At 35.6% G+C, this 18,758-nt stretch overlaps 1 protein-coding gene across 1 annotated transcript; it reads right to left on the reverse strand.

Annotated features, from left to right (window-relative positions):
• Positions 1 to 942: 942 nt before the first annotated feature.
• On the reverse strand, positions 943 to 18,387 carry LOC137028194 (CD48 antigen-like). The gene is made up of 6 exons (XM_067396965.1): positions 18,384 to 18,387; positions 14,473 to 14,790; positions 14,011 to 14,295; positions 2,114 to 2,209; positions 1,644 to 1,708; positions 943 to 1,035 (listed from the first exon to the last, which is right to left on the reverse strand). The coding sequence occupies exons 1-6, from the start codon at positions 18,385 to 18,387 to the stop codon at positions 985 to 987; spliced, it is 819 nt and encodes a 272-aa protein (XP_067253066.1). The 3' UTR covers positions 943 to 984.
• Positions 18,388 to 18,758: the final 371 nt, after the last annotated feature.

Genomic DNA, 18,758 nt, shown 5'->3' on the forward strand with positions numbered 1-18,758 from the left:
AAGTGCTTGCTTTAGTTGCGCTCTTGACCCTTGACCTCTTAACTTCAATGTTTCTCTGGCTGCTGTAACTGTGTGTTTCTGAAGCACATTTGTTACAGCAAAAGTAAAGCAAGTAAAAGCAAAACTGATTTGATGATTCAGTCATCATGTTGTGGCTTGATTCACTGATCTCTGAGGACATTATTTAGATTTAATAATTTCACATTATAGTATCCCTAGAAACCACTGCATGAAATTTTGCTTTAATATTTCGAACGTTGCAAAAATATGCTAGTGTAGCCCCTCCTGTTCGAACCCGAGCCCATCTGCATGGGAGGAGGGGGCTCTAATTAGGCCGCAGTCTCTAGTGTCAGTCGCTAGAGCACCTCTTGAGATCAGGGGAATGAGGTTTTCAGCTCTTTCTGGTCTACGTCTGATACATGCTAAATCAAGCTAGCAACATGTTAAACATGCTAACAATGTGAGAAATCATGGTAGAAATGTGTGTATTTTCCCTCTGTGTCCCAAACTTCAATTTCAACAATTCAATTCAACCTTTAAGCTTCTCAAAGTTATTTCAAACTTTCAAACAAGGCATTTTCAAGCCAACTTAAGTGTTTATGTATTTTAATTCCTTGTTAACTATAGTAACATTCAAAACAGCAACTGTCACAATAATGTTTAGTGTTTACACAGTGTGTACAGTTTATATTTAGTGCTTAAGTTAGAAATAAGTTTTGTGTAAAACAGAAGTGAAATGATTTCGTGCGAGCAGGAATGGAAAAAGCCCTTCACCCGCACGCTTTTCTCTTTTCTCACAGACGCACTTTTCACACCTCGATAAGCTCGCAAACAGACATCAAACAAACATCTAGCAGTAGAAACATTCTCATGCACACGCTGTCTGTCCAACAGATCAAACCACATTTGTGTGCAGACATAAATAAATGAGACCACAGCAGTCTCTTGTCTTGTCGGTCTTTGAAAAAGAATGACGTTTGATCATCATCTCATTGTGATTGGTGCATATTCCACATGACCCTCCTCTTCAATTTTCTGTAAAAAATGCATAACATAAGATATGAAAGTAATAATAATAATAATAATAAGAAGAAATGTAATGTTATGTGATATATATACTAGGCTTTTATAAACATTTGATGGTGCGGTTGTGTGTGAGATTTATGTGATAGATCATAATATGGAAACTCTGCCACATAAATAAAACATGTAAATCATAATTATGACACAAATTGGCCAAATTGTTACATACTAAGTCTAAATTAGTATGTCATTATTTTGACTTTTTAAGTTATAATTTCGAATATTAAAGTCATTATTTTTATTTGTTTGTACACTGTAAAAAAGTTGCTGCATTAACATTTTAAGAACAATCAACTTAGCTGTATAAGTCATTTCTATCTCAATTACATTAAATTGACTTTAATAAAATGAGTTGATTCTTGTTTAACTTTTAAAAAAGTTTAAATTTGCTTAACTTATTTTAATGAGTTAAAGTAATTTAAACACATTTGTCATAACTTATGAGTCATATATTTTGTATCTGGTAGATATGGGCTTCCATATTACACAAAATCACAAGCACATACTGATCTACATCGGACCCTTTTACGATTACTCAACAAATGAACAAATTGTATTACCAGTTCTTGTGAGTTTCTTTTGTTGAACGTTGTTTCAGCGTAAGTGATCTCTTCTTCAGTCTCAACTGTTTCAACAGTAATAACAGATGCATTAAAACCAGAAAACTCAATCTACAGTAACACTTTACAATAAGGTCTGAAGCTACGGTACCACTTTACAGTAAGGTCTCATTTGTTAACATTAGTTAATGTATTGACTAACATGAACAAACAATGGGCAGTAGAGTATGTATTAATATTTGTTAACAATAGGTAATAAATACAGTTGTTCAGTGTTTGTTCATGTTAGTTCACAGTGCATTAACTAATGTTAACAAATACAACTTTTGATTTTAATAATGCATTAATAAATGTTAATATTAACCTTAACTAAGAATAGTAAATGCTGTAGAAGTGCAGTTCATTATTAGTTCATGTTAACTAAAGTAATTAATTAGGTTGTTAAATGACTTCTTTGTTTTTTTTCGTACGTTTCTTGTAGATGTAGAAGATCCCAATGACTGCAGCTACAATCAATAGAGATCCAGCAGAGATCAACACTATCACAGAGACTGAGACTGGAGAAGCTGAAAAAGAGTCATTAATGTAAGTGAATGAATCAGTCTGATCTACAACAGAAGACAGAGATCAGATCAGTAAATAATCACATATATCAGCGCTGTTGTACCTGCACATGTGTGACAGTGTTGATTAATGTTGAGATGTCTCGTCTGGTAGGAATTGTTCAGCACACAGCTGTAGGTGTTTTTATCCTGATATTCCACCTCCAGAGGTAGAGAGAGACTGATGCTGAGATCAGACACACTGATGCTGGACAATAAACTGTTTCCTTTGTACCAGGAAAGAGTCACATGACTCACATTCACAGCTGAACACACCAATGAACAATTTGATGAAGATGAAGAACATTGTGAAGAGTTACTGCTGATGACAGGAACAGGAAGACGAGCTGGAAAACATCAGAGTATAGTGATAAATGTGAACAAAAATCTGTCTATTGATTGTTAATTTTGTGTTAATAGTAAATTTTGTTTTTGTGTTATGTTTGAATGTGTACAAATAACATAAGAATATGTGAAAAGTTAAACAAATGATCTCTACTCACTATAGACAGAAACATTGAATGTTTTTGATGATTTTTTCACTCCAATTATCTCTAGTTGATAATCTCCAGCATGTTCAGTTGTGATGTTTGTGATGGTCAGAGATCCAGTTTCATTGTCCAGCTTCAGTCTGTCTCTGAATCTCCCATCAGGACCATTAAATGTGTTGAAGGTTTCGTTCTTTTTCTTCATTTTAGCTATGAGAGAGTTATTAGCTCCATATTTCCACAGTATGTCTTCATCTTCATGTATTTCAGTAACATCAGTGTATAAAGTGACAGAATCTCCCTCCATCACTGACACTGAATCACCAAACACACCTGGAGAACAAACACATTTTACACTGATTAAAGCTTCTGATGGTTTACAAAGCTTGAAATCAGCTGTAGTTTGTAAATCAGTAGTACCCGGAAAGCATTCAGAACAGCAGCAGAAACACAAAAGCAAAGGAAAGGTGAGATATATGAACAGACAGATGTGTGAGAGCCAAATATTTAGGGTACAATACTGTAAATAAATTATATGACTGATGATTATATGAATGATGTTTTTACATTACTTTAACTCATTTAAACAAGTTAAGAAAATTTCAACTTTTTAAGTTATACAAGAGTCAACTACAGCTAAGTTGATTGTACTTAAAAATTTAAGGCAGCAACTTCTTTTTACAGTGAATAAGGATTATAGTAGGCACCAATAAGAATTAAATTATTTTATAGCTGTACATCACTGGCATATGGACAGTCCTTTGACACAGATAAATTTGTTATAAATGTGAAATGTCTTTATAAACGGATACCATAAACTGCTAACCGCTACTGTTACTAAGGGACCGTTAGAATCATGAAGACAGAAAAAAGATTGCAGCAGCTCTTACAGCTGATTTTTAAGAAAAATATCATTTAACAGAGTGATATGGAGAGATAAATTGTATTGCTACTATTATTATTATTACTTTTACAAATGTCCATTTAAACAAGCACATAACCCAACACAGTAATACACTGGGCATATAATATTTATACATAATAATAATAATACATATAATGTTTAAATGATCATACTAAATATTCCAGGCTAACTGATGCATTGAAAACATAAAAATAGCAACAGGATCAAAATGATGGTTTAAATGTGAGTCTGCTTACATTTATTAGCTAAACTTTAATTTAAGGTGCAACACATCCTTATCTTTCATTTCTTTTAAAGTTATCTGCTGTAGAGAAAAGAAAAACAAACAAATCTATGTCTAAAGTAACAATTTATTAAAAACAATTAAGATTTTTATTGCAGAGCAAAAGTACAAGTTTAATTGTGCCTTTTTTATTTTTTTGACTAATGGATTTCAATGAATTATAAGACTTGTGCCATCTGAAATTTTCTTCTAAAATAAGCATTTTTAATATGTTGTTCAGTAATTTCACTAATAGGAACAAATAGGTCATTTTTGTTGGCATTACAGTGAAATAACTGAACATATGAAGACTTCAGATGCAAAATCCTCTAAGTGTTGTTTGATAGATATTTATGGAAATTTTGAACAGTAGCAGCAGCTTTGTTACTTTACTAAAAACCATAATAATGCTTTCATAACTTACCGATCAGACTCCTCCAGCACAAACAGAACAAAACAAACGTGTGAAACATTTTCTTCAGCGGTTCAGTGTCTGATAATAAAACCACCTGTGAAACATGCAGCAGAACTGTTAAAGTGTGAATCCTCCCACCACAGAGTTTGACCCTCCTATTCACACCCTGCATGTGCACGATATACTATTATAGTTCATCTGGCTTTTATTAAAACTTTAACTGTTTTTAATGGGTGAAATATTCTTTATTTCTTAATTTACTGTCATTTAACTTGCTTTTTGTAAGGTGCTTCTAAGAAAAAAAGGTAGGGTGGCACATTTAAAAACATACTTTTGTACCTCATTAACCCCTGAAGGTTGTATATCATTATCACAAAAGTACATATAAGTGTCTAAAGTGTACATATTGCTATCTAAATGATATTAGTAGCTTTTGGAAAGATACCGCCCCAGTGACAGCTTTTGTACCTAAGTACATAGATACAATTGTCTGCCGCCTCACAGTACCAGTTTTCCGAGGTTCATCTTCTGAGTCAAACTGAAAGTGGCTGCGGTCAGTTTTCTACAGAGATGTGGTTTGATCTTTTGGGTCTGCAAACATCTTTCAGATGAGAGTGGGCATGGTCTTCCTGTCCTGCTACTATGAGCAGATTTTTAAAGAGATAGTTCACACAAAAATGAAAACATTGTCATCATTTACTCACCCTCATGTTGTTACAAACCTGTATGAGTTTCTTTCTTCTGGTGAACACAGAAGAAGATATTTTGAAGAATGTTGGTAGCAAAACATTGACTGTAACCACTGATTTCTATAGTAGGAAAGAAAAACACTATGGAGGTCAATGGCTACCATCAGCTGTATGGACATTCTTCAAAATATCATCTTTTATGTTCAGTAATTCAGAACAAGAAACTCCTACAGGTTTGTAACAACATAAGCGTGAGCAGAATTGTCATTTTTGGGTGAACTATCCCTTTAAGACTCTTTAATCTGATCAAAACAAGATGAGAAACACTGAGGGATAGAAACAATAATGAAACTATCATATTTAACTGTCCAAAAGTTAAGAATGTTTTCACTCTGATCAAAGTGTAAATCATTACACAAAGTTATTTTTGTTTGTTTGCAAGTGTTAGGCCTACGTTATATGACTCCAGACGTCTCCACCTACCATCTTTAGGATATGCAGAAAGACTTTTTCACAGTTCACAGTTTTTCACTTTTCCACACTCTCCAAAGAAAGGTTTGTAATTATTATTTTTTTTATTTATTTATTTCTTGAAGTGTTCTCAGTGTTCGGACAGAAGGAATGTGAGAAAAGATGATTTTCAAAGCTTCGAATCAATTGAATCAACTGCTTCGCGAAATGATTCACTGGTTCGAATCGCCACACGCTGGTGACTCCTGCTGGTCAGAATAGTGTAAAAGCAGCGAAAACTCAGTCCAAACATGCATAAAACACCTTTTACAGGCCAATTGTAAATGTTTTAAGTTGTAATCTAGTAAATGCAGCTAACAAGCCATCTAATACCATCATGAATTGTCTTGATAATATGTGATAAGCCAGTTTTATTAGGCTAAATTAGGTCTGTTTTGTTTGTTTTATAGAGAGCTAATCAGTCCAAGAGACTTTTAACTTAAACTCTTCCTTTTTATTTATACAAATGTGATAATAAATGCGTACAAATGTATAAAAATTGATCCGAGAAGGTAAAAATCAAACACACTAGACTAGTTAGTGGGTTTACAGTGATCATCGCCCCCTAGCGGCGCTCCATTGGAATTTCTGGATAATACTGTAACCACGTGACTTTTATAGTTTGATCCTTGATACGCTTTGATTGTCTGCTTTGGACACTAGAGGGCGATGATGTGCTGAATTTGCCTAAATATCCAGCAGAACATGTGAAATACTGTGAACAACTGTGCATTGATGTTCAGTTTACTTTTTAAACAGGACTGTGTGTGAACAGTGAAGGGTGGGATCAATATTTAAAAAATTAGTACATTTCAATGTGTGTGAGCTAAAAATAAAACATTTAGTTTTAATTTCTGGATGATTTGCCACTTGTGAATTACTAATTAATCTAATACAAAGGAACAAAATTTCAGATACAACAATATCAACTTATGAGAGTTGCAAAAGAAAAAGAAAAAACAGAAAAAAACGGAAAAAAAACAAAACATCCTGGCAGAGTTGTTGTATTTGATCAGCGTTTTGGGATATTTCCATACACTGATTCCTTTGAATCCTGCAAGGAAAAATATACATTCAGTCAATATCAACAGTTTAAAACATTTAAAAAATTATAATAACAGAATTTTGCTTCAAATTCCCTCAAAGTTAATATGCATGCTTTATATATGCTTCTGTAAAATAATTTCTTTGACAGGTCATGGTTTTAAAGATTTGAACATTTTAATTGATTCTACTTGATGTATATATGTTTATCTAGAGGATAGGCTGTATATTTTCTAGGTGTTCCTTCCAGAGTAATGTACTGATCATTTGTATTAGGCTGATCACATGATGCATTGTCAATGGTCACTGTCCCTATCACCCAAATCAGTGATGTACAGCCTGACAGTCAGCCACTTGTAGTTAGTGTAGCTAGAACTCAGATCTATTTATCTATGAGAATCTTATTGATATGAAAAAATCAATTTAAGTCATTTTAAAGGGACAGTTACATACCCAAAAAGGAAAATTATCTCATGATTTACTCACCCTCAAGCTGTATATGACTATCTTCTTTCAGATGAACACAATCAGAGTTATATTTAAATATATCCTGGCTTTTCCAAGCATTATAATGGTAGTGAATCGGGGTCGAGATTTTTTTTTAATCCCAAAAATAAAAAAATAAAAATCCATATTTAAAACATTCTAAACTATAATAACTAGCTTCGGGAAAATGGTCGTACCCAAGTCGAGTTTTGGCAGTAGAGTGACCTCTGACCCGACACATGTCGTAGGAGCAGAGGTGAGAGAAGACGCCTCTCATGGTTCAAACAGATAGGGCTGCTGGACAACAAACTTAAAGGAAGAGTTCACCCAAAAATTAAAATGTTGTCATAATTTACTCACCCTCTGGTTGTTCCAAACCTGTTCAAATTTCTTTGTACTGCTGAATGCCAAAGATGATATTTTGAAGAAAGTTTGTAACCAAGCCGCTTTGGGCCACCATTGACTTCCATAGTACGAATGAAAAATATCTTTTTACAAACTTTCTTCAAAATTTCTTCCTTTGTTTTCAAACGAACAAAGAAATTTATACAGGTTTGGAACAACCTGAGGGTGTTAAATTTTTGGGTGAACTATCCCTTTAAGCTCCTCTTCTCTAATGTCAAAATCCTCCAACATTCCTCTTTCACCCTCATGCACTGACCACTGCCTGTATGATCCGGGTCAAACCGACCCTAATTGGATTCAATATAATTCCTCAAAAATCACACTGAAAAAAAGCATACAATCACAAATAATTAACTTTTAATATCAATACTTTTCACACATTACAAAGAATAAATATCTGAATTTATGATTTATAAAAATGTTTTAACACTATCTTTATAACTGTCCCTCCCCCCACCCGTGGGACATTTACCATTATACAATAATATCTTAGTCTAAACCTAAAGTAATCTTGACAAACTATATATCATTTGAACGTTTTCAGACTCTAGTTTTCATTATTTTTGACTGATTTTCAAAAGAAATGAGCAATAGATAAATAGCTCTTAGATAAATAATTCTTCATTTGTGATGTGGTGCCAAACTATAAAACGCTCTGATTTTTTCTGTATGTTTTTATATGTGTTTTAGGGATTGAAATCAATTTTCAAATCAAATATTAACATTACTGCACAAACTTCTTCTGATTAGGATGTCTACTTCATAAATATTTTGAAAAGTATGGAAATATGGTTCAGATCACTCAAACCATATATGGAAATCAAAGAGTCCTTATATGGTCACCGGTGGAGTCTGGATGCCATCTAGAGGAAAAGTTTGGTACTGCGCTAAAAGAATCTTACTGAAAGTTTATTTTTTTATATTAACTTAAAATGTGGCAGAGAACTTGTTCAGATATTTAACTTTGATTTTCTTGAAGTTTTAGAGTTGAACATGTTTTGTTTGCATGTTCATGACCCTAAATAAGAAAAAGTCACAAAAATATCAAAATATTTTTTTGTATTGCAAGTATCTTCATTCATATAGCGCTTTTCACAATACAGATTGTTTCAAAACAGCTTCACAGTGATAATATGAAAATGAATGGACAGAGATTGTTTTGGCTTCACAGCAGTTTTTAGGTAAAAATTTATCGAGCTAAAGTAGGTTTTTGATTGAATCACTTCCGTTGTAAAAATTGTTAATTATTAGCTTAGGGGCTGCTTAAATTACACCTTTTTAACTGAAAACAGAAGACTTTTAATGCTTTCTTGCCATTCATTTACATGTTTAATCTATAGGTTTGTGCATTTGAATGTGTATGTGCGCAGATGCTTAGTTTTTTTTTTTTTTTTACAAAATGACATTGCCAAATTTCATGTCTGGTCCGCATAATAGAGAAAAAAAAGTTGTTTCCGCGGATCTATGCGAACTGGAATCATTTTGATAACGTTTAATCTATACATAAGGAAAGAGGCCTAAGCAGGGTATAGTTTAGTTGACACTTCAGGGCTGCGTTGTCGTCGTGTCTAGGTGCAGGTCCTTCATCTGGATACGGCCTGGATCTCACAGACTACGGCAAACCTCGGGATAAACAGAGAGAGACTAATATAAACGCAGACGGCATTCTTCTTATGATGTAGGTGTTATGCGAACTCTTTGTTCCCAGTTCCGGCTGACCTAATCTATGCAGCCTAACAATTTACATTATTTATATTATAGAGGTGGATAATGTGTATGCCAGGTTAAAGAGATGTGTTTTTAGTCTAGATTTAAACTGACAGAGTGTGTCTGCGTCCCAAACAACGTGAGGAAGACTGTTCCTCGCAAAAAACAAAACAAAAAAAAACAAAAAACATAGGTTAACTATAGGATGTTTCCGACAACTCAAAAATCAAAACGGGTCAAACTGACCCGCAGCAGTACACGAGGGTTAAAAGTTCTCATTTTAGACTTACAATTCATGAAAAGTGTTTTCTTTTGCTCTGTCCTCTGCACTCTGCCCTGTTTGTACGTCATGCGTTGTGTCAGAGGTTTCTCTTCCTCCGTAACTCGACGTGCGTACCGTTGCCGGAAACTTGTTAGTATTCATTTATAAAATATTAAATATAGAAATTTTTCTTACAAAAACCACATCACTTCCCTTTCAGAAGGCCTTTATTAACCCCCTGGAGCTGTGTGGATTACTTTTATGATGGATGGATGGATGCACTTTTTTGGGGGTTAAAAATCATAAGCCCCATTATAGAGCTTGGTAGAGCCAGGATATTTTTTTAATATAACTCTGATTGTGTTTGTCTGAAAGAATATAGTCACATATACCTGACTTGAGGGTGAGTAAATAATGGGATAATTTTCATTTTTGGGTGAATTATCCCTTTATCCCTAAGGCTAACATAAAGGAAAAACAAAAAACTTTTTTTTTGAGTTTTGATTTCATGGAAACTTTAAAGGGATAGTTCACCCAAAAATGAAAATTTGATATTTATCTGCTTATCCCCAGTACATCCAAGATGTAGATGAATTTGTTTCTTCAGTCGAACGCAAATTATGATTTTTAACTGCAACCGCTGCGGTCTGTGAGTCAAATAATAGCAGTGGATGGGAACTTCTACTGTAACAGTAAATAAAACTTCCATAGAAAAATCCTAATTAAACCCTGCGGCTCGTGACGACACATTGATGTCCTAAGACACGAAACGATCGGTTTGTGTGAGAAAACAAACAGTATTTATATCATTTTTTACCTCTAATACACCACTATTTCCAACTTCGTTCAGCATCCTGTTAGTGAGGTCAAAAAACCCGCTCTGCTGACGGAAGTGATGTCTCGCCCATATACTTCAATGAGCGCGAGACATCACTTCCATTGTCAGAGCGCGATCAGACCTCACTAACCGGAAGCTGAACGGAGTTGGACATAGTGGTGTATTAGAGGTAAAAAATTATATAAATACTGTTTGTTTTCTCACACAAACCGATCGTTTCGTGTCTTAGGACATCAATGTGTCGTCACGAGCCGCAGGGTTTAATTAGGATTTGTCTATGGAAGTTTTTTCGACTCTTATTGTTCAAGTTCCCAATCACTCCTATTATTTGACTGACAGACGGCAGCGGTTGCAGTTAAAAACCATAATTTGCGTTCGACTGAAGAAAAAAAGTCACCTACATCTTGGATGCCCTGGGGGTAAGCAGATAAACATCAAATTTTCATTTTTGGGGATAGTTCACCCAAAAATGAAAATTATTCCATGATTTTACTTACCCTCAAGCCATCCTAGGTTTACAATGATCAGGCATAACATTATGAGCACTGACAGGTGAAGTGAATAACACTGATTATCTCTTCATCACGGCACCTGTTAGTGGGTGGATATATTTTTTTTGGAACATTTTGTCCTCAAAGTTGCAAGCGTAAGGATTTGAGCGAGTTTGACAAGGGCCAAATTGTGATGCTAGACGACTGGGTCAGAGCATCTCCAAAACTGCAGCTCTTGTGGGGTGTTCCCGGTCTGCAGTGGTCAGTATCTATCAAAAGTGCTCCAAGGAAGGAACAGTGGTGAACCGGCGACAGGGTCATGGGCGGCCGAGGCTCATTGATGCACGTGGGGAGCGAAGGTTGCAGTGTGGTCCGATCCAACAGACGAGCTACTGTAGCTCAAATTGCTCCAGAAGTTAATGCTGGTTCTGATAGAAAGGTGTCAGAATACACAGTGCATCACAGTGGACACGTGATCATCAGAACTGGACCATGGAGCAAAGGAAGAAGGTGGCCTGGTCTGATGAATCATGTTTTCTTTTACATCACGTGGATGGCCGGGTGCGTGTGGGGAACACATGGCACCAGGATGCACTATGGGAAGAAGGCAAGTCGGTGGAGGCAGTGTGATGCTTTGGGCAATGTTCTGCTGGGAAACCTTGGGTCCTGCCATCCATGTGGATGTTACTTTGACATGTACCACCTACCTAAGCATTGTTGCAGACCATGTACATCCTTTCATGGAAACAGTATTCCCTGGTGACTGTGGCCTCTTTCAGCAGGATAATGCTCCTGCCACAAAGCAAAACTGGTTCAGGAATGATTGAGGAGCACAACAATGAGATTGAGGTGTTGACTTGGCCTCCAAATTCCCCAGATCTCAATCCAATCAAGCATCTGTGGGATGTGCTGAACAAACAAGTCCGATCCATGGAGGCTCCACCTCGCAACTTACAGGACTTAAAGGATCTGCTGCTAACATCTTGATGTCAGATACCACAGCACACCTTCAGGGGTCTAGAGGAATCCATGCCTCGATGGGTCAGGGCTGTTTTGGGGGACCAACACCACATTAGGAAGGTGGTCAAAATGTCATGCCTGATCTGTGTACACTGAGGTGCAAACCGTAATAATAGCATAAAATATGCTTTTCAAGCTGTTCCTTACTGAAGGAAAAAATGAACAAGGCTGACCACCATTTGATGCTGCAAACCTCAGTCACACTGACAGACTGCATCAACTTCTTGCAACACAGGTACAAATGATCTTACCTTCTTTCGTTTTCTTTGTTTACACACAGCTGAATCAGTTTTGTGTTTCTCTTGGGTTTGGTGTGCTATAACAATAACATAACATAACACATACATGTTAAAACAACAGTTTTCATTCTTATATTGAAATTTGGGCATTAAAAAACATTAATATTTCAACACATGCATTTGATCTCCTGACCTGCTTTTTTACATTTCCTGCAGATGCACCAGATTCCGACTGCAAATATAATCAACAGAAATCCAGCAGCAGCAGCAGCAGCAGAGATCAACACTATCAGAGACACTGAGACTGGAGGAACTGAAGGAGAGTCACAGTGAGACAGCCATTAATGTAAGTGAATGTGTAAATAATCACATACAGGTGCTGGTCATATAAATAGAATATCATCAAAAACTTGATTTATTTCACTAATTCCATTCAAAAAGTGAAACTTGTATATTATATTCATTCATTACACACAGACTGATATATTTTAAATGTTTATTTCTTTTAATTTTGATGATTATAACTGACAACTAAGGAAAATCCCAAATTCAGTATCTCAGAAAATTAGAATATTACTTAAGACCAATACAAAGAAAGGATTTTTAGAAATCTTGGCCAACTGAAAAGTATGAACATGAAAAGTATGAGCATGTACAGCACTCAATACTAAGTTGGGGCTCCTTTTGCCTGAATTACTGCAGCAATGCGGCGTGGCATGGAGTCGATCAGTCTGTGGCACTGCTCAGGTGTTATGAGAGCCCAGGTTGCTCTGATAGTGGCCTTCAGCTCTTCTGCATTGTTGGGTCTGACATATCGCATCTTCCACTTCACAATACCCCATAGATTCTCTATGGGGTTAAGGTCAGGCGAGTTAAGAACAGGGATACCATGGTCCTTAAACCAGGTACTGGTAGCTTTGGCACTGTGTGCAGGTGCCAAGTCCTGTTGGAAAATGAAATCTGCATCTCCATAAAGTTGGTCAGCAGCAGGAAGCATGAAGTGCTCTAAAACCTCCTGGTATACGGCTGCGTTGACCTTGGACCTCAGAAAACACAGTGGACCAACACCGGCAGAAGACATGGCACCCTAAACCATCACTGACTGTGGAAACTTTACACTGGACCTCAAGAAACGTGGATTGTGTGCCTCTCCTCTCTTCCTCCAGACTCTGGGACCCTGATTTCCAAAGGAAATGCAAAATTTACTTTCATCAGAGAACATAAATTTGGACCACTCAGCAGCAGTCCAGTCCTTTTTGTCTTTAGACGCTTCTGACGCTGTCTGTTGTTCAAGAGTGGCTTGACACAAGGAATGCGACAGCTGAAACCCATGTCTTGCATACGTCTGTGCGTAGTGGCTCTTGAAGCACTGACTCCAGCTGCAGTCCACTCTTTGTGAATCTCCCCCACATTTTTGAATGGGTTTTGTTTCACAATCCTCTCCATGGTGCGGTTATCCCTATTGCTTGTACACTTTTTATACACATCTTTTCCTTCCCTTCGCCTCTCTATTAATGTGCTTGGACACAGAGCTCTGTGAACAGCCAGCCTCTTTTGTAATGACCTTTTGTGTCTTGCCCTCCTTGTGCAAGGTGTCAATGGTCGTCTTTTGGACAACTGTCAAGTCAGCAGTCTTCCCCATGATTGTGTAGCCAACAGAACTAGACTGAGAGACCATTTAAAGGCCTTTGCAGGTGTTTTGAGTTAATTAGCTGATTAGAGTGTGGCACCAGGTGTCTTCAATATTGAACCTTTTCACGATATTCTAATTTTCTGAGATACTGAATTTGGGATTTTCCTTAGTTGTTCCTTAGTTATAATCATCAAAATTAAAAGAAATAAACATTTGAAATATATCAGTCTGTGTTTAATGAATGAATATAATATACAAGTTTCACTTTTTGAATGGAATTAGTGAAATAAATCAACTTTTTGATGATATTCTAATTATATGACCAGCACCTGTATATCAGCACTGTCGTACCTGCACATGTGTGACAGAGGTGAGTGATGTCCAGATGTTGAGTCTGGTTGCTGATGGGATTGTTCAGCACACAGCTGTAGGTGTTTTTATCCTGATATTCCACCTCCAGAGGTAGAGAGAGACTGATGCTGAGATCAGACACACTGATGCTGGACAATAAACTGTTTCCTTTGTACCAGGAGAGAGTCACATGACCCACATTCACAGCTGAACACACCAATGAACAATTTGATGATGAAGAACATTGTGAAGAGTTACTGCTGATGACAGGAACAGGAAGATGAGCTGAAAAACATCAGAGAATAAACAGAAATATTAACATATATTACAATCTTATTTCCAGCTGAATGTGCTGAGTGTTTGTTTAGCGTGTTAACGTGTGATCATCTCACACAACAAAATGTTTAAAGCAAAAAACAAGAATATGTGAACAAAACAAAATAAAATGATGTATCTACTCACCATAGACAGAAACACTGAATGATTTTGATGATTTTTTTGCTCCACTTATATCTAGTTTATAATCTCCAGCATGTTCAGTTGTGATGTTTGTGATGGTCAGAGATCCAGTTTGATGATCCAGCTTCAGTCTGTCTCTGAATCTCCCATCAAGAACATCAGATATTTGGAAGATTTTGTTCTTTTTCTTCATTTTAGCGACGAGAGAGTTTTCAGCTCCGTATTTCCACAGTATGTCGTCGTCTTCATGTATTTCAGTATCATCAGTGTATAAAGTGACAGAATCTCCCTCCATCACTGACACTGAATCACCAAACACACCTGGAGAACAGACAGATTTTACACAGACTGAGACTTCGGAAGGTTTACAAAACCTGAAATCATCTGTAGTTTGTAACTAAAGGTAACTGAAAAGCATTCAGAACAGCCGCAGAAACACAAAAGCAAAAGAAAGGTGAGACGTATGAATATGTTTTTAATGGTGTTTTAAAGTGCTATTTAGAGCACAATAAGTGTATGAAGCAATGAAATTTTGAATTCACCTGCATACTTTCAATATTTTGACATTCGGAAATATGAAACATTTAGATCGTTAGATCTTCTTGACTAATGAATTTATATTATTTTTTCTGTTGTTTCATAATTGTGTTTGAGTTTATAGTCGACGTGTGAATCTTCACTTGCCTCATGAATCGTTTCAATTACAATTTGATGGTAATGATTCAATTATGAAATGATTCTCTATGCATCATGATGCATCTTTTCCTCCATTTATTTAATTAATAATCAAAATAAAGCTCTCTTTCTTACATTATCTTTAGTATTAAAAATAAGATCAAAGATGCAAATAACAAACAGTGTCACTGTGTATTGTATTCCTCATAAATTATTATTAAAGCTTCAAAAGAAGTTCAGTCAAGAACAGCAAGTGATTTCCTCTATTCTTTTATTGTTTGATTAACATTAATGTCACATATGGCAGCAGCAGGTTAATAACTAACCCTAATGCTGTCATGGTGTCTGCTATAAAGAGCATATGAAGAAAGAGTAGAGAAACAAAAACTGACGATAATAAAATCCACAAGGAAAACTCAGGAGATCGCAGAAGAGTAACATACACAACCGCTTTACATAGATGATACAGAACAATGAAACACAGAAAACTGAGAGCTTAAATACACGAGGAATGCATAAAACAGAACAATGTAGATCTAACCATGAAAACAGACTAGAGAGAAAATGAGAACGGGCACAGGAACTGAAATGAATGAAAACAGAACATAACAGGATTTACACGTTACAAATATGGCAATGCTACACTTTTTACCAACAGCTTGTGCCAGTACAAACCCTATTTTGACATTGTTAAACATTGTTACTAAAGACACACAGTGGACACAGTTATTTTTGTGGCTGACCTTTGTTGGAGTTTCCCTTTCAGACACTAAATTTATGGGAGGAGAGTATTTAAATTCCATACAAATTCAAAGCATGGGGTTACCATACTTGCCCACACATAACATCACTTTCATTTTTACTTGAATCATGCAACATGATTTTCCAAGGTTTGCACTAGTCCGTTTACTGGAATTTGTGCCATTATTTAATACCCTAAAAAAGGTTCTTTGTTGGCATCTATATTTCCTCGAAGAACTTTAACATCAATGGAAACTTTTCATTGCACAAAAATTCTTTATAGTGGAAAAAGTTTCTTTAGATTAATAACATGTTCTGCTCACTAAGAAGAAAATGTTTCTTTTTAAAAACTGGTTACTGAAAGAGAAGCAGTTGAGAGGCATCTTTCTCTGTGTGTGTCATTCAGCACAAGTGAGATCTTTTTGATGTTTTATTTCTTTTAATAACTCTTTTTAAGATCAAGCAGGTCCCACGCTTTTTTTTCACTTTCATGCATGTTCTTTTCAAAAGAGAAAAAAACAAACAAAACCGAAACTGAAAAATCAGACGCACATGCTTTACTTCTGATAGACCCTACACAACTTCATATATAATGAGAGTTCTTTATTTAGGTTACAAACTTAATTACATTTTTGAACATACGATTCTTTTGTTTTTATGTGTCAGTGCAGAATTGTTCACATCAGCATCGCAATGCATTGTAAAAATGATTATATTACACAGTTCTGTTCAAAGTGCAACAGATATACTGTCTAGACACATATGGAAAAACCAGGGAATTTTAAAGCTGTGAGCATTTTGTGGCATGGAGGATGAATGGATTTCCAGGGTATGAAAACTGGAAATAAATAAAATCAAATAAAATGTGTTATTTTGTTAAATGTTTTGCTGAGATATGCAACTACACACGCACACATTTTTTTTTTTTTTTCATCAATTGATATGGTCATCATAAATTGCATGTTGGTTTTTGGTTAGTCCTGTCCTTGAATAAGCTAGGGCAGTTGAGCTGACCACTTTTCTTCAGAATCCTCCAGGTCCAGCATATTCTTTGGTTTTCTGACATCACCTGCATATTTCACCCATTTCCAACATTGATTATATGATTTTGGGATCCATTGTTTTACACTGAGGACAACTTGATTATACACAACTATTACAAAAAGTGCAAACATTCGCTGATGCTCAAGAAGGCAACATGATGCATTGAGGGTTTGCATTATTATTTTGTCTTGAAATATGTAAAAGTCTTATGCACTGTAGCTTCTCAAGTACTTAAGATCTCAAGATCTTGAAAAAAGTTTCAAACAATCATGTGTCAAAAATCTTATAGCATTATATGTTGCCTGTGTCAGTGAACGTTTTCAGCTTTTGATCATCCAGGTAATGGCACAAAATATAAGAATCATATGTATGTAAACATTTGACCTAGGACTTTAAAAAAAAAAAAAAATCTGTTATTTGTTTTGTTGTCTATAAGTGAAAATCTGTTATGTGAAATGGCTTATTTTAAAATACTGAGTCAAAACAAAATGTTTTTTTTTTTTTAAATTATTATGCTCTAGAAAAAATTTGACCCAACAGTTGGGTTGTTCATATTAAATAACCCAGCATTTTTTATAGTGTCACATTTTTGACATTATCCACTGCAGACTTATGTTCGCTTACTGTACACTTGTAATGTTGCAGTTTATTTTGCAGTACGTGTACTTGCAGTGAACTTGCCTAAAAAGTACTGGTTAATATGAGGTAACTACATGGGTTAAGGTTAGGTTTAGTGGTACGTTCAGGGTTAGTACTTACCCATTACATGGTTATTGTAATTATAATATTAAGTACATGGTAAGTACAGTACACGGGGAACTGGACAGTAAACTAAAGTGCAGTAAAATAAACTGTTTTAAGTCATTTTTTTCTTGCTCATTTGAATGCACTTTAATCTGAATTCGCAAAAGATGCTTTAAATCTAATCAATTCAGTTCAAATATGAATTATGAAATAAATCTGTTCATATCATTTAAAGATAATGTGGTGAGTTTTCCGCAAACACTGGTTGAAGATACGTTCACTATGCATTTTCCATGACTTTTAACACCTGTGAAGAATGTCACTGATATTATGGCAAAAAAACCTATAACTTACCAGTCAAATTCCACCAGCACAAGCAGAACAGAGCAATCAGGTGAAACATTTTCTTCAATGCGAAAAAAGTCTGAAAAATAGGTAAAAATGTCTGCCACTCTTTCAGCTCGTCTTCTGAGTCAAACTGAAACCTGCCGTGGTTGTTTTTTTTCAGAGATGAAAAGTGTGCGTTCAGTGCACATGTGTTTATTTTCTAGGTGAAGGGGCCTTTTCCTGTCCTGTTTTTAATGAATCTCACACTTAATGCCTTCACTAAACAGCTTTACAGTCAAATAAAAAAAAAACCCAAACCCAGAAAAAAACCCCAGCAAAAAACGGCCAAATCAATATTGTCCTTGATTAAACTAGACTCTTACCCATCATGCATCTTTTTGATAACATACAAAGATTATCAGCTTAGACAGTGTTTCTGCAGCGCAGCGTTCTTCCGTTGAGACGCTCGCATGCCATGATTCAGGATATCTGCGGAAGTGTAAACTAGTATCTGATTTCACAGATATAGATTGTTTCTGATTGTAAAAAGGTCAACATGATAAAGTGTTTTCTCTGGTTCTTGTTTTAACTGATTTTAAAACAGTTCTGTTATAATGCTTGTTTTCATCGATTGTTGCCATTGTAAGATGTTTTGAGGGCCGTCGGTGTGTGTCTGTCAGGCTGTTTTTTTGTTGTTGTGATCAACACATCAACTGTTGTTTGGCTCCCAAGCTGCTTTGTTTAAGATTTGCATATCT

This window comes from Chanodichthys erythropterus, chromosome 10, assembly GCF_024489055.1.
Source record: "Chanodichthys erythropterus isolate Z2021 chromosome 10, ASM2448905v1, whole genome shotgun sequence".
NCBI classification, from domain to species: domain Eukaryota; kingdom Metazoa; phylum Chordata; class Actinopteri; order Cypriniformes; family Xenocyprididae; genus Chanodichthys; species Chanodichthys erythropterus.

Excerpts from the sequence above, each read along its gene's own strand:
- LOC137028194 (XM_067396965.1), bottom strand. Across the intron at positions 14,296-14,472 it reads ATTCAGTGTTTCTGTCTATG|CTCATCTTCCTGTTCCTGTC; the intron begins GTGAGTAGATAC and ends GATGTTTTTCAG. Across the intron at positions 2,210-14,010 it reads CCTCTGTCACACATGTGCAG|CTTCTCCAGTCTCAGTCTCT; the intron begins GTACGACAGTGC and ends ACTCTTTTTCAG.